Source organism: Oreochromis niloticus, linkage group LG16 (genome assembly GCF_001858045.2).
Source record: "Oreochromis niloticus isolate F11D_XX linkage group LG16, O_niloticus_UMD_NMBU, whole genome shotgun sequence".
Lineage (NCBI taxonomy): Eukaryota > Metazoa > Chordata > Actinopteri > Cichliformes > Cichlidae > Oreochromis > Oreochromis niloticus.
Genome location: NC_031987.2, coordinates 471,989 through 487,061, shown reverse-complemented (window position 1 = coordinate 487,061; position 15,073 = coordinate 471,989). Strand labels below are relative to the sequence as shown.

The following is a 15,073-nucleotide window of genomic DNA, read 5'->3' as shown; positions in this document are numbered from 1 at the left end:
GGGGTAGGGGTGTGTCACCAGGGTGCAGAGGAAGCATCCCCCCCTCTGTCCCCTTCTGGCTGCCTCTGCCTCAATTTTATCCCACAACTTAGACATTCACATTACTCACACTCTCATTACACATACATATAGGATCTTGGGGGTGGGCACGCTACACGGAATCCAAATTACCATCAGGGTGTACGACCTCACCCCTGGCGTCGTTGCCCACCTCTCAATTTTAAATACACGTAGACATTGAGGGCTAGCAGGAGGGGCTATGCGCTTACCTGCTGCTCTGGCAGGTAGCTCCATGCCCTCCTGGGTTTTAAATGCACCTTAGAACACACATGCATCAACACTACATATGAGCAGGTGGAGGGAGGTTTGGAGTCTTCTCACACCCCCGTTCTCTGCGGCCTATTGGAGCAGGGGGGCTGGGAGGAGGAGTTGGCCGTCCGACTGGGGTCTGGAATGTGGGGCCTCCCTGCTGCTGTGGAGTCGGGGCAGTCTGCTTCTCCCCACCGCAGGGAAAAGCGTAACACTACCTGGGTCTGGGTGCAGTTTCCCCCTCCAGGGGCAAGGGTACCCAGACCCGGTTCTTAGAGTACGCTTGGGGAGAGTGATTGTGTGTACAGCGTCTCTTTATGTCTGTCTCCACGTTGGTTGAGTGTGGAATAATTGCATATGAGAGCCACCACTTCCCCTGCTGGTGGCGGACGCCCACCATCGGTGGGTTCTGGCGGACATCGGTGCGTTGGTGGTTCTCTGTGTCCGGGGATGGGCGCCCAGGTACACACCGGCTCACTCCTTGGTGGCTGCTTATCGGGGCCTGGAGCCTGGGGCTCGCTCGGGCCACTTCGGAGGTGGGGTGCCCTCGGCCTCTCGGCCTGGGGCTCGGTCACTCAGGCACAGCTGGCTGCCGGCGGAGCTCACGGGCACGTCACTGCAACCCCCCCTGGCTTCTGCTCCGCGGCTGCTGAGTGACCCCTCATCTGGGACTCTCCTCAGCTCTTTCTGGGATAGTGACGCAGCTGCCCCTCTGTTGGTCTTCCTTGGTCTCTTGTGCTCTGAGGGCCTCTGGATGTCTGGAGTTTTGATCTCCTCCATACCTGCGTCATGCCCTGGAGGACGGGGCAGTGGCCCCCCACACCCTCTAGCAGATCATTACATGAAGGAACCTTTTAAATACAAGCGCGTCCACGCTCACAGGTGTACACACGGGTGCTCACACACACAAACTACACCCTTTTTGGCTCCTACCTCAAAGCACACTGTGCGCTGTCGATCTTACGTGCTGCACAATAATGTCTAACATTTAGTATTTACTGTCATATTCCCATAGATCATTGTGATGTTGTTTATTACTCTCGTTTTCTTCTGCTTGCTTTCTTCTTTCTTTCTCAACAGGTGATCCAGGTGATCGATATATGTAGTTTTTGTCTGCTTATTCTGTTGGTTTTTGTTTTTTGCCCTTTTTCCCCGTCCCTCTTCTCAGCTGTTTTTCTTTCCCTCTTTCTTTCTCCCCTTTCCTTCCCCCAGTCAAGTCTGTCCCGTATTCAGCAAGTGAAAATAAAATAAACAATAAAAGGTGAATCAAATGGACCATTACGGCAAGGCTGGGATGGTCCATTTGGTAAAGTAAATCCGTTGGGCATCTTTCTTCGCCTTTAGACAATAATTCTGATGGCAAAAGAACCAAACGGGACAGGTTAAAAAAATAAATAAATAAAAAAAAAGAGAGAGAGCAGCCTGCCTTCAGATAAAGACTGAAGTGGTGAAAATAACCAAAGGCCCTGATTGGCTGAACGCTTACAGAGACATGTGACACCCGTGTGTGACAGAAACCAGGGCTGCTGTTTGTGTGTTTAAAGCTTCAGCCAAACAGCACGGAGCTTCCTCCGTTTCAGAGACGTTTTGTCCATCGTATAAAAAATAAGGGCTAAAATGACCTCTGACCTTTGACTCTGAGCTGGGCGCTGGATCTGGCGTTGGCTGCAGAGAAGTCAACGGGTCCTGCCATGTCCATGCAGACGTTGTAGAGGATCAGCAAGTGTCTGGTTCCTTCCTCCTTAATCTCAACATCCTGAGGTAAAAACGAACACATGAAAGTCAGCTGAACGCATCTTTGTGGCGATGAATATGAAACCGACCGCCAGGCAGGTCACTGCAGACTCACAGCTGACTGATGAAGAGCTTCTCCTTTCAGCTTCCAGTTTCCATGGACATCTTCCTCAGAAATCTCCGTCTCAAACTTGGCTGTTTCTGTCTCCGTGACCTCCACACTGTACAGCGGACGGACAACTTTGATATCCCGCTCTGCAAAAATCAAAGGACAGAAATCACTATAAAAACCAGCAACATCTTCACCCGTGGAGCGTCTGTTTGTTAAAGCAGTCAAATTTAACTTCACTAATGATGAGGCTCTAATTTACAAGGCTGAGGATCCACCAAGAAACCCAACTGGTGCTTCTCTCCAACATTTTTACAGAGAAGGAATGATAAATGCTGACAAACCTCTGACAGCCTGGTGAACTCTGTGCTTATTAGAACAAAACACTATTTATGTTCACATCAAAGGTCTTCAAACAGCTGAAGTGACCGGCGATAACTGTAACTAACAAAGCACATATGCAGATACGATGGCTACAGATGCCAAATAATCCGTTTATTACCGTCTCAGCTCATTACCAAACAATTTGGTTTCTCTGTTTGTCAGGTCAAAGGTCAGACTGATGGTAACAATCCATGTAAATACAAACAGCTGAAAACTGAAGATGTTAAGAGAATTTCAGAGGACAACAGTGAGAGAAGCAGCATGCATAAAGCATGAGAGCTGGGACGTTTACATTGTTAACTATTATAAAAATAGGCGGTGTTATAATGTCTGAACTAAACTCTGAGGCGTTTGATCTGAAAGCAGATCCATGGTTTACCTTCAATGTTGAGCTTGGCTGTGGTTTTGTCTGAGCCGCAGTCGCAGGTGTACTCTCCAATGTTGGCCTTCTCCGCCTTCCTCACCATCAGGATGCGCTTCTTGCCATCGGTGATAATGGCGATGTTCTTGGAGGGGGTGATCTCCTTTCCATCCTTAAACCATTTCACATCAGCTACAGCCTTGCTCAGCTCGCAGACCAGCTTCACCTCGTCCTTCTCCACTGCCGTGTAGTTGTGCAGCTTGGTGGTGAAGTAGGCGTCACCCTCTGTGTGGGGAAACGTACTTTCATTATGAAAATCAGGCGTCAGAGAAGCGTGTCTGAATCAGTTTGACAGCATGAACTCTTGGATGTTGGTGTGTGTGGCTTGCTGTCACCTGTTCTGTTTGCAGTTGCTTTGTTTACACCTGTATCTTCAATCTAAACTCATTGTTCTCTGGCTTTTAAATCAGAATGAGTTCTGATTTAATGTTTGTTCTTTCTAAAGTCCTGTCATCTGGTCCTATGTTTTTATGTCATTTGTTTCAAATGTGCTTTAGAAAGGAGGCACTGACCGATGACAGTGAGCATGGCGGTCATGCTCTTGTCCATGGCCTCTACTTTGATCATGGACGTGTCGTCGATGGTGACTTCCTTGAAGGCCAGTGTGTGAACCTTCGCCTGTGCCGACATGTGAACAACTTTGCTGGGATGAAGTCGGACGTCGTTCTTGTACCAGACCACTGGGATCTTGTCATGTGACAGCTCCACGCTGAATTCAGCTGTTTCACGCTCCTTTACTGTCACATCCTTGATTGTTTTGACAAACTCTAGGCGAATACCTGCCGCAGGAAGACATCAGACATTGGTACATTTAACTTTGACTAGAAGCTGAACACAGCAGATTTGTATTTGTGACTCACAAACAAACAAAAATGAGCACCAGCGCTGTGATTCAAAGTAACCCGAACCAGAAAGCAAAGCAGAGGTAAAAATCTGCCAAACTGAATTTATCTGGAGAAGATTCATTGAAAAGGTTCGGACAGAAGTGTTTATTTGGCAAATTTAAAACTATAATAATTTTATCTAAATGTGAACATATGATTATAATGTGTCCTGACCTTGGATAATCTCTGAAGGTTCTTTAAGGTTTCACTGGTGCCAAAGGAGTTTTTAAAAAAAATTAATAAAACCATGAAATGACCTTGTATAACCAGTTTGCCCGTCGTCCTCTTGTCCTCAGCCTCAAACATGTACTTTGCCTCGTCATCGTAGGCGGCCGATCGGATCACCAGAACGTACAAATTTCCCTCCTGGATCACCTCGTACTTTTCATCGCTCTGCAGCTCCTGTGAGCCTTTGAGCCAACGGAAAGTCTTTGGAGTTCTTGACACCTCGACCTCAAACCTCGCATCGTCCTTCTCATAGACCTGAACATCAGTCATGGGTGTGAGGAAGTTCAGCGGGAGTTCTGAAGAAAAACAGTGAGAAAACTGGCATTTATCGTATATTTGCCAAACCTTAGCCTCTTAGTTGAATTTAAATAATCATAAGTAATTATCAGTATAGTTTATTTTTGAATACCTCTCTTCATAATGAGCCCCAAACTGTGACAGTAACCAACACAGAATAAAAAGTATTGACATTTTTACATATGGTGTCTTTGTTCAGTGGAGATGCAAGTCTGATGAGAAATCAGACCTGTGAAGGTAAAGCTCAGACGGAGGTTTGATTTTGCTCACATGGACTGCTGTGATCCCCCACTGGCTTATTCTATGAGGTGCTCTCAGTTTTAGTTTCACATTTTTAGGTTACAATGATTTAAAATGTTTTTATGAAATATGATGAGGTCAGTGGGCTGGTTTACCTTTGACCTTGAGGTTAGCGGAGCACTTGGCGTTAGCAGCAGAGTACGCCACCTCACCGGTCATGGACACTTTGCAGTTGTAGAGGATCAGCGTGTGCTTGCCTCCTTCCTCGATGATGTCCACATCCTGTTAAACAAAGACGTAAACAGTCACTGATAAACTGGCTTCATGTTATGGAGAGCGCTGCCAATGAGGCGCTTGTGATGAAGCAAAGCACTCACAGAGGACGGACTGAGCACTGCTCCATTCAGCTTCCACTGTCCGTGGACGTCGTCCTCAGAGATCTCCACTTCAAAACGAGCCGTTTCTCCATCAAACAACTCCACGCCATAAATCGGCCGAACAACTTTGATGTCGCGTGCTTTTGGAAAAAAGGGTCATGATATGAAAATGCAGTGTTTGTTTTGCTTCTGGAAGAAAGGACTGATGTTTACAGTTAAACCTCAAAATGTCATGTCTGTCCTCATAGACATGTAGGCCTCAGCGGCCTCGGTCAGTCGTTAGGGGAAAATGTGGATTCTGGTTGCCGAGTGATTTTTGGGTCACGTTGCCATGGTTTCCTGCAGTTCCCATGGAAGACGCTGACTCGGCTGCAAACTCGCCCACAGCTCACCATGAAAAATTCAAAACAAACTGGAAACTGTGAACTTCAAATTTTTTATTTTTCATTCATTTTTAAAGTTGTGCCTTTTGAAGTGTGGTGATTTCAGCAGTGGCACAACTTTTACTTTGAAGGTGAATGCTCTCTGCATGCTCTCTGCATCTCTTTTTGAGGTTTTACTACTGCTCAGTGAGTGTTTGCAGAGAAGCTGCTGTCTTTGATGTGAACTGCAGGCATCAATGTGTCATTCCCAGACCGGTGTGGAGATGCGCATTTTTTCCCTAGAGACGTGAGGTTGCTACGGGGTCGCTCACTAGGCTGACGAGGCCTGGACCTCCCTTTGGAGTCATGTCTCCTTGTGCAGTGAAAGGCTTGAACATTTAACGTTTTGCGGGTTTATTTTGACCTAACAACCTGTAAATCTTAGAGCGGCTGTAACCTTTGACAGCTTTAAGATTAATGATTCAACTGATTTTTATGTTTAAAAGAATATAGGCAATCATGTCACCTTGCTTACCTTCAATATTGATGTTGGCTGACGTCTTGTCTGTTCCACAGTCACATGCATATTTGCCTTTGTCGCTCAGTTCCACTTTCTTCAGGACCAGAGACCTGCGCGTGCCCTCTGACCTCATGATGACCATCTTGGAGGCGATGATTTCCTTCTCTTCGTGGTACCACAGCACCGGAACGTCTTTGCTCAGTTCACAGTCCAGGGTCACCTCTTCTTTCTCGGTGGCTGAGTAATCCTGTAGCTTCACCACAAAGATGGGGTCGCCCTCTGGAGCAGACAGGGAGTTGGGTGGTTTTGGTTTATTACAAATAGTTTGTAGATTTTCATAATTTTTCTCTGTGAAGAGCAGTCTTGTAATGCAGTATATAATGTGAAAATGGAAAAAGTGAGCCACGTAAGTCACGCTAATGTGAAATGAAACAGAAGTGAAAAGGAAACGAGGAAGCGCAGTTACCTACGACCGTCAGTTTGGCCATGGAGTAAATGCCTTTAGCCTCTGCCTTAATTTGACAGGTATCATCTAGACTCAGTGTCCTCATTTCTAGAGTGTGTCTCTTTCCTTCCACATGTATGAGCACCGTTCGGCTCACATGGAGTTTGACTTCGTTTCGGTACCAGACCACTGGCACGTTTTCATGAGACAGCTCGAGATCAAAGCGTGCCGAGTTACCTTCTTTGACCGTTTGGTCCTGAAGCGGCTGGACAAAACTCAGCCTCATGCCTGGAATACATCGAGTCAGCGCAGACAGACATTGGCCACTGAATGAGCTCACAGAGGAAACATGAACAACATGAAACGTGACGCTTCTCTTTGCCACTTACCCTCCACCATCAGCTGGGCCGCTGATTTCTGACCCAACGCTTCGATCGTGTACTGAGCCTCATCATCAAACTCACAGTTGTTTATGATCAGCATGTGCTTCTTTCCGTCATCAATTATTTCATATTTAGGGCTTGGGGTGACAATCTCTGTCCCCCTGAACCATATGACCTTTGACACGTCCTTAGTGATGGTGCACTCAAACTTAGCCTGCTTCTTTTCAGGCACAGAAAGGTCCTTGAGCGGGTCAACAAAACCCATTTCGATTTCTGAGAGGTGTGAACGATTTGGCAATTAATAACAGAAACAAAGACACAACCACAGCTTCTCTTACCGTGTTTGTTCTGCAACACATCAGTTTTCCATGACCAACAAAATGCAGCAGGTTGCAACAGATGAGAACAACAAATGAAGTTTTGTCTTTGGTGAATCCGTACCTTTGACGGTGAGCATAGCGCTGGTGACGGCGTTCAGAGCCTGGTATGTCACTTCACCAGCCTGATCCAGCTGCACGTTTTTCAGTGTGAGGAAACGTTTTTTGCCTTCAGCTTTAATGTCACAAGTCTGAAAAACAGCATTCAAAGAGGCATGAGTGCTACTTCCTGATTCACATTTCTTTAATCCCAAATCATGTAGGCTACTAAATTTACTACAGCACAGAAGTATATAATTTTCTCATTTGTGGTTTCGAGTGGCCTGAGTCCTGCGACGAGCCCACATGTTTAGCTGCTATTTCACTAGCTGGGCCCACATCCTCATTTTAGGTTTGACAGCACTTTAGTAGACAAAGGTGAATGGCTTGGACATGAGTTGAGCTGTGGTTTGGGGAAGGCCTCAAAGGGGACTGATGACGGCTCCTGGCAGATCCCCATGTACTAAACAGAAGTGAAGAAGTTAAAGAATTGAAAAGTGGAGGGAGGGTGGGGCACATAAACGAGAATGAACAGCTTGGTGAACTGGGGGAACCTATATAGATGAGAACTGGAAGGAGTGTGTTTGGAGGCGTGGTCCTGCTCCTGAAATTCAGATATTTATCTCTAATAATTTACTCTGAGACAAAGCATTGTTAAATATCTTACCGGAGATCTAGTCAACACCTGGCCTTTCAGCTTCCATTCACCAGCCACATCGTCCTCTGATATTTCAGTGTCAAAGTTGGCCTCTTCTTTCTCAATCACCTCCACACTGGAGAGTGGCTTCAGGATCTCAGCCTCACGCTCTGAAAGTACCCAAAGAAATTTAAAGGTAGAAATCTTTGCGATTGGAAAAGCGTGGTCCTCATGCTTTCCCAACGTGGATACACCAACCTCCAAGTGTCAGTTTGGCTGTATATCTGCGATCCTCCACCTGGATGGTGTAGTCTGCTACATCATCAGGCTGGCAGTTATTTATGCTGAGCGTCATGTCCTTTCCATCTTTAGTGATCTCGACCTTGTCAGAGGGAGTAAGCTCGTTTTCTCCTTTGAACCACTTCCAGTTGGGCGTGTCCTTGAAAAGCTCACACTTGAATGTGGCCTTTGCCTTTGGTTTCACATGCTGGTCTCTCAGAGGCTTCACCAGCCAGTCTTTGATGGTTTCTGGGGAGGAAGGGTTCACATCATATTTGTTCCTACAGTGCAAAACTGCTCAGCAAGGCACACTCTTGTGCCTCAGTCACACTAAACAAATATGACAACAACTTCTGTGTAACTAGGGAAAATCTGTGGTTAACTGGATTGGTAGATTGGCTGCAAGAGAGCTTGAGTGTGCAGACTGACACTGTCCTATTGCAGCTTTATTGCCATCTTGATGCATCAAGGTCAGATTAAAGATGGCGAGGCGTCCCCGTCTTTGAGCAGCCATCTTTGTCAGAACAATGAGACTGCACACCGGCACAGTAATTTTGGTTGTTCCATGGTCTCCACTGTTTTCTCTGGTGCAGCATAAGGCAACTCAAACAGTGATCAACTTAGGCTTTAAATGGTGCATAAATACAAGATCTACTGTTCATGGTAGCTACCCTTAATATTGTTTTTTAACTGGTGAGGGACAGTTTCAGCTTGGACCAATCCAGCTTGTAGGTTGACTCACCCTGAATGAGGGATGGTACAAAGACTGTATTTATATATCTTGTGTCATTGCTACCATACTCTGCAGACTTCTTACCAATAACTTTGACGTTAGTTGTAGTCTTGACGTCCTCCTGTCCATCTACCTCACAGGTGTAGGCGCCGCCATCTTCATCGGTGGAGTTCTGGATGGTCACAGCATGCTGCATGCCAATTACATTAACGGCCACTTTTCCGGCCTTTGTTTTCAGAACCTGACCATTACGTTTCCAAATGACGTCCCGTTCTTTGTTCAGCTCACAGGTGAGGTACATTGGCTGACCCTTAATGCATGTTGTCTCTGGTTCCAGTTCCTTCACCCATTTCACAGGCAGCTCTGTGGGCAAAAAGTGATTAAAAGTGTTTTCATGAATGTCAAATCATTTTTTTAAAATTGATGTTGGATTAAAACAATTGTTTACCTTCAACAATTAACTTGGCTGTGCATGTTATTTCCTTGCCCGCATTCTTAGCCACACACGTGTATTCTCCAGTGTCAGATAGCTGCACATCAATAATGTGCAACTTGCGATCTTTGCCATCAGATGTAAACTTGTGCTTGGGGCTCTCACGCAAGTTGCTGTCATCTTTCATCCACGAAGTGATGGCCGTGGAAGGCGAGACCTCGCACTCAAACACCGCAGAGGAGCCGATGGACTCAGCTTCCTGCAGCACAATGTCCTTAAGCTTCTTAATGAACTTCAGTTGGACAGGTTTGAGCTTGAATCCTCCAAATGGTTCCTCTGGAGGTGATGGGCCTTTTCCACCTGGCTTTAGACCCCGGCCCCTGCCTCCATCACCAGGAGATGGAGTTTGTCTCGCTGCAACATCAGACACAAAAACTCCTCTCGTTGATTCAGATGTTGGGGCAAGTGAAGAATTAGACAGCAGCTTACTTTGAAACTGTGAGCTAGCCTACTGTGACTTAAACGTCTTTAAAAAGTAAAAAGATTTTAATGTTAAATAAGCACAAAAAATAACATTCTGCCTAAAACCGATGAAGAATAAACATATTCTTCTGGAGAAGCACCGAACTAAAAGTCCACACAAACAACGAATCCCACAGGACAAAAAAGCTTTAGATTTATGCTTACGACGATACACAGACACAACTGTCAATCAGAAATGAGCTTTGAACTCAAAATTAAAATCGTAACATAAAATATATTTTTGGTTTTGCTTGAAAGTCACACACAAAAAAAACAACTTATGCTTTACAAGTGAGTATGGAGCAAATTAAAGTGCTTCAAACATCATGAAGTGAAAAACCGAAAGGTTTGTGCTGATGAGATCTAATGTTAGTGAGCTCTCACCCCCAAATCCTCGACCTCGGCCTTTCGCTGGCTCTTCTGTTGGTTTTCCATCTGGACAAGAAAGAGTAAGACAAGTTTTAAGCTTCATTGCAAGAGCTCTCTCCTAGTCTCCAACACAAACCAAGATAAAGATGTTAACAAAACTAACAGCCAAGATTCAAGATCGTATCCATATCACAGCTGAACAGCAAATTACACACATGTAAAAAAAAAAATATGTTCAGTGATGAGGATGAAGGTGAGATGGAAACGGAAAAACAAAAAGTTGCAGTGAATAATAAAAACACTGATGAAGATGAGCATCGAATCACTGATGACACAACTGAGGACAGATTTAAGATGATGACCATTTAAAAACATCACAATGGTTGGATAGAAAATGAGCAGACAGACAGACGGACAGACAGACAAGTAAATGAGCTTTAGATGAACAAATATATAATGTGATTAAAAACGTAAAATTGGATGTGATGAGGATTAGATGAATCGTCTGAGATGGGATGAGGTGATTCCAGAGTCATCAGCTGGACGAGTTCACCGGCCTTCACCTCACCTCTCTTGGCGCCGGGCATGCCTGGAGTCTCCAGCGCCCCATCTACCCCTTCACCTTCCCAGTCTTCCGGTGGAACCAGCTCCCAGTCCCAGACCTCCTCATCTTCGTCGGCTACCATTTTTTCACCCTCCTCTTCAAATACCTCCTCCTCTGGCTGGGTTGTCACCCGCTTCATCTCCACAGCTCCAGGAGAGATCTCCTTCACCAGAGGGATCCACCCTTTAATAGGCCTTTCGGGTTCTGAGGGCGCCTCTGGTGAGGGCTTTTTGGGCACCTTTTTGAGTGTCACAGATTCAGTGGAGTCTTTTGGCGAAACAGTCTTGGGAATCCTTTTGACTTTTTCACCACTTGGCTTCTTCTCGATGGGAATTTGCTCCACTTCATTTGGCTTTATTTTCTCTATCTTGGGTGATGGGGTCTTTTTTAGCTCAACCTTCTTCAGCTGCTCAATAGGTTTGAGGGGCTTTTCCTCTTCAGGCTTATCTTTACTTATCTTGACTTTGGGTGAAGGAGTCTTTTTGATTTCTGGACTTTTCTTCTGGATATCTGTTTGTTTTTGAGGACTCGGTCTCTCTTCTTCTTTCTGACCTGGAGGACTTGGCTTCTCCTTCTCCTGAGGTGTTTCGTTGTCTTTTTTAGGTGTTACAGTCTTTTCAGCTTTCTTAAGTTGTTCCTTCGGCTCTTTAGTTGCTTGACTGGGTACCTTTGTGTCCAAAGGCTTCTTCTTCTCTTCTGATGCTTTTTCTGGCTTTTCTTCGGGCTTGGTGATTTTAGTAAATGGTTTCAACACAACCTGCTCTTTCTCTTTATCTGGTGTAGAAATAATTTTAGGTTTTCCGCGGAGCTTTTCGGCCACTGTAGTTTCTACATCTTTGGGTACTCGATCAACCTTTTTCTTATGTGGGATTTCCTTTTGGTCTTTGTTGATATCTGGAGATGCATTGTCATTCATCAGTGGAGCATCATCATCGGTCTGGTGTTTTATAGCAGCGGCAGGTTGATCTCTTTGTGGCAGCTCACCTCTCATGTAAGGACTACGCTCAGTATCTGTTTTTGCCTCAGCTTCTGTCTTAGGTTTCGGAGGTTCAGCTGGTTCTTGTTTTTGAGGTTTTTGAAATGGTTTCAGTGTAACTACTTCCTGGTCCTTGTCCTTCTTTGGTAATTTTTTGATTTTCTTTTTATTTAAATCTGACTCAGGTTCATCTTCTTTTGGTGCTTTTGGGGCTCTTACCCATCTTGATTTCTCATCTTCTGCCTCCAGTTTTTCAGGTTCCTCTGCATAGCTGAGTTCAGATGTCTCCTCAGCTGCTGTGAAAACTCGTTCCTTTCTCTGAACTGTTACTAACTCTTGATCCTCTCTATCACGAAGTTTCTGGACTGTTAATTCTGCATCATAATGCCTTGTCACTTCAACTTTATGAGTTATGACTTCCTTTACAGGCTCCTTTGGTTTAGGTGGCACCTTTTTTAGTTTGATTGCTTGTAATTCAGCATCTTGTTTCCCAAATGTTTCAAATGGTTTTAGTTTCACTGATTCTTTTTGCTCATCTGCTTTTGGCAATTTGGTTATTTTCTTCTTTGAGACGTGCGGCTCCTCCGGTGCCTCGTCTTTCTGAGGTTTTGAGGTTCTTGTCCATTCGCCAGGTTCTGATTTTTGCACAACTGTAAGGCTTTCCATTTCCTCAAAATGGCTTAACTCAATAGTTTCCTCATCTGCAGTGAACACTCGTTCAGTTCTACCAAGTGTGATTATCTCCCGATCGTCTCTGTCATGGAGCCCATGAACTGTTAGCTCTGGATCGTGATGCCTCGTCACTTCTGCCTTATGAGTTACGGCTTGTTTCTCTGGTTCTGGAGGTTTCACTGGAACCTTCTTCAGCTTAATGACCTCTGGTTCTGGTTCTTTCTCTTTTGGTATTCTGGTGAACTTACTCTTCAGCTTAGGTGATTCGGGTGTTTTTGCCCCCTGAACAGGAATCTTACCCTTTTGCTTAAGAGTCGGCACTGTGGTTTGGGCAGCAAATACACCTTTTATAATATCACCATAATGACACAGAAAATAATAAAATATTTTCTACAGTATAACACAGAATCACACTTACACATGTAGATGAAACTAAAATATCCTAAAAGGCTACAAAAAATTGAAGCAGGTTGTACTTTTTTTTTCTTTAAAATAAAAAGGTTATTAATTTGCATACCTTTTGTTGGTCCAGGTGCTGACACTGGTTCCTTGTCTGCAAAAAATTATATAAAATCATTATAAGTACAAACAATGCAAACAGTGTCAGACAAAAGGCTCAGTCAAAGCCAAAGATGGTTAATTTGTTTGAGGAACAGAGGTTGCAGCATGCAACTGTTTTTGGGGTTGTTTTATTGTTTTCAGCTTTCAGCAGAATACTTTGCAGAAACAGAAAAGGTGAGCTTTAAGAAGAAGAAGCAGTAAGTTCATCAGCTGTTTAACACATGTTTTATTTCTGCAAATATGATGCACCCAGATTTTTAAAAATCCTTTAAAAGGTTATTTGGCTTCATTCAGCAAATTGTGTTAATATTAAAGAAGTGAATTGGATTAAAGTGTGGAAGTGGACTGTTGTGTATAGAAACAGACCAACAGATGTACACAGTAAACACATTTTAAAAGAAAAGGTAAGTATTTTTGGTATGAAGATTGAAGCTGTGACAATAAAAAAGCTTCAAAGTAGAAGACAAACATAAGAGAGGAGCATACATGAAAGAACAGATGTTACCTTCAGGCGGCGAGATTTCCTTTGATACAGGAGCTGGTTCAGCCTTTACGGCTGGTGCAGGAGCTTCCTTCTCCAACGATGCAACTTCAGCTACAAGAATGCCAACATGATTAAAACACTGGCAAAGATCTGGTCAACAAGCAACAACCAACTGACAAACAGATGAACGAAACGTATAAAACTACAGAATTCACTGTTGTTAAGACACGAGATTTCTCAAAGGCAGGACAAACATGACAGTCAATAAGATTAATGATAAACAGTAGAAACTACCTGCGGGGAGAACCACTCTTTCTGCTGTTGGCTTGGTTGTTGGTGGAAGTACCTTCTTTTCCTCAGGTGGAGACACTTAGTACAAAGTACAAAATATCAACGGTTACGACCAAGAGAGAAGACACAAAAGTACCAACAAATTGGAACAGACAGAGAACAATATAAAGATGTTAAGATGGAAGAAAGGTTTACATGGACAACAAAGATAACAGCAACGTAACTCAAACAGAAATAGAATAAGACAACATGGAAAATGTTTATAATAACAAACAGAGGTATAACAGAAGTACCTGCAGGAGGAGCAACTTTGGCTGCAGGAGCAGCGGGAGCTGAAGGCTTTGGTGCTGGAGCAGATGGTTTCTTTTCCTCTGAAGGAAATAATAATAGATGCCAAAGATCATGACCAAGATTACCATATGGTCAGTAGAGACACCAGAGAGGACTAGCAACTAACAGTCAGCCAGTGAAATTAAAGCAAACATGAGGCGATTGTCACCCACCAAATGAAACCAAACAGAAAGACAACATTTACAACAATAACAAAAGTGAATGAAGAAACTACCTGCAGGAGGAGCAACTTTCTGTTCAGGAGCAGGGGGAGCAGGTGAAGGCTTTGGTGCTGGTGCAGATGGTTTCTTCTCCTCTGGGGGAGATACTTTAGGAATACAAGATGCCAAGGTCACGACCAAGAAAGCCATAAGCTTGGTCAGTGCAAACTTACGCATAATACGTACATTAATTTAAAAAAAAAAAATCCAACAACTTAGAGAGGAAGAATACAAAAAATCAAAGACAAAAAAGGTCAACTCATGAAGAGTCAGCAAAGATGAGGAACATGCAAACTAAACAGTCTACCTGCAGGGGGAGCCACCTTCTGCTCAGGAGCAGGGGGAGCAGGAGGTGAAGGCTTTGGTGCTGGTGCAGATGGTTTCTTCTCCTCTGGGGGAGATACTTTAAGAATACAAGATGCCAAGGTCACAATCAAGAAAACAGTAAGCTTGATAAATACAAACTGACACACAGTAAGTACATAAAACAAAAAATAAACATGGAAATCTGAAGATGACTTAGACAGAAGGGACAAACAAATAGAGGTGAAGATTAGAAAAAGTTTGGCCCATTAAGATTCAGCAAAGATGAGGAACATACAATCTGAACAGGCTACCTGCAGGGGGAGCTACTTTCTGTTCAGGAGCAGGGGGAGCCACCTTCTCAGGAGGAGGAGTAGGTGAAGGCTTTGGTACTGGTAGAGATGGTTTCTTCTCCTCAGGAGGAGGCACTTTAGGAATACAAGATGTCAAGGTCACAACCGGGACAACAGCACAGTCAGCCAAGACTAGACACAGATGTTTCAGGCACATTTCTCCAAACATCATAAACAGGCAGAAACAGCGACATAG

The 15,073-nt window shown here is 44.3% G+C and overlaps 3 protein-coding genes across 3 annotated transcripts in view; all 3 read right to left on the bottom strand.

Moving 5' to 3' along the window:
• The window catches only part of ttn.1 (titin, tandem duplicate 1), a 169,836-nt gene that overhangs the window by 95,517 nt on the left and 59,246 nt on the right, over positions 1 to 15,073 (bottom strand). Inside the window, exons 82-102 of the mRNA XM_025903492.1 lie at positions 14,839 to 14,952; positions 14,529 to 14,624; positions 14,236 to 14,328; positions 13,964 to 14,041; positions 13,674 to 13,748; positions 13,401 to 13,490; positions 12,852 to 12,887; positions 10,098 to 10,148; positions 9,207 to 9,605; positions 8,843 to 9,121; positions 8,005 to 8,274; positions 7,777 to 7,916; positions 7,135 to 7,261; positions 5,881 to 6,144; positions 4,984 to 5,123; positions 4,762 to 4,888; positions 4,099 to 4,365; positions 3,470 to 3,736; positions 2,916 to 3,182; positions 2,159 to 2,298; positions 1,939 to 2,065 (exon numbers count right to left, since the gene is read on the bottom strand). Of these exons, the coding sequence (XP_025759277.1) occupies positions 1,939 to 2,065; positions 2,159 to 2,298; positions 2,916 to 3,182; positions 3,470 to 3,736; positions 4,099 to 4,365; positions 4,762 to 4,888; positions 4,984 to 5,123; positions 5,881 to 6,144; positions 7,135 to 7,261; positions 7,777 to 7,916; positions 8,005 to 8,274; positions 8,843 to 9,121; positions 9,207 to 9,605; positions 10,098 to 10,148; positions 12,852 to 12,887; positions 13,401 to 13,490; positions 13,674 to 13,748; positions 13,964 to 14,041; positions 14,236 to 14,328; positions 14,529 to 14,624; positions 14,839 to 14,952 (3,447 nt within the window). The remainder of the gene's footprint in view (positions 1 to 1,938; positions 2,066 to 2,158; positions 2,299 to 2,915; positions 3,183 to 3,469; positions 3,737 to 4,098; positions 4,366 to 4,761; positions 4,889 to 4,983; positions 5,124 to 5,880; positions 6,145 to 7,134; positions 7,262 to 7,776; positions 7,917 to 8,004; positions 8,275 to 8,842; positions 9,122 to 9,206; positions 9,606 to 10,097; positions 10,149 to 12,851; positions 12,888 to 13,400; positions 13,491 to 13,673; positions 13,749 to 13,963; positions 14,042 to 14,235; positions 14,329 to 14,528; positions 14,625 to 14,838; positions 14,953 to 15,073) is intronic.
• Positions 6,153 to 7,128, bottom strand: LOC112844053 (titin-like). Its single transcript, XM_025903495.1, has 2 exons — positions 6,700 to 7,128; positions 6,153 to 6,598 (listed from the first exon to the last, which is right to left on the bottom strand). Exons 1-2 carry the CDS (start codon positions 6,956 to 6,958, stop codon positions 6,282 to 6,284), a joined length of 576 nt encoding a protein of 191 aa, XP_025759280.1. The 5' UTR covers positions 6,959 to 7,128; the 3' UTR covers positions 6,153 to 6,281.
• LOC112844052 (muscle M-line assembly protein unc-89-like) lies at positions 10,155 to 12,841 on the bottom strand. Its single transcript, XM_025903493.1, has one exon. It carries the CDS (start codon positions 12,326 to 12,328, stop codon positions 10,520 to 10,522), a length of 1,809 nt encoding a protein of 602 aa, XP_025759278.1. The 5' UTR covers positions 12,329 to 12,841; the 3' UTR covers positions 10,155 to 10,519.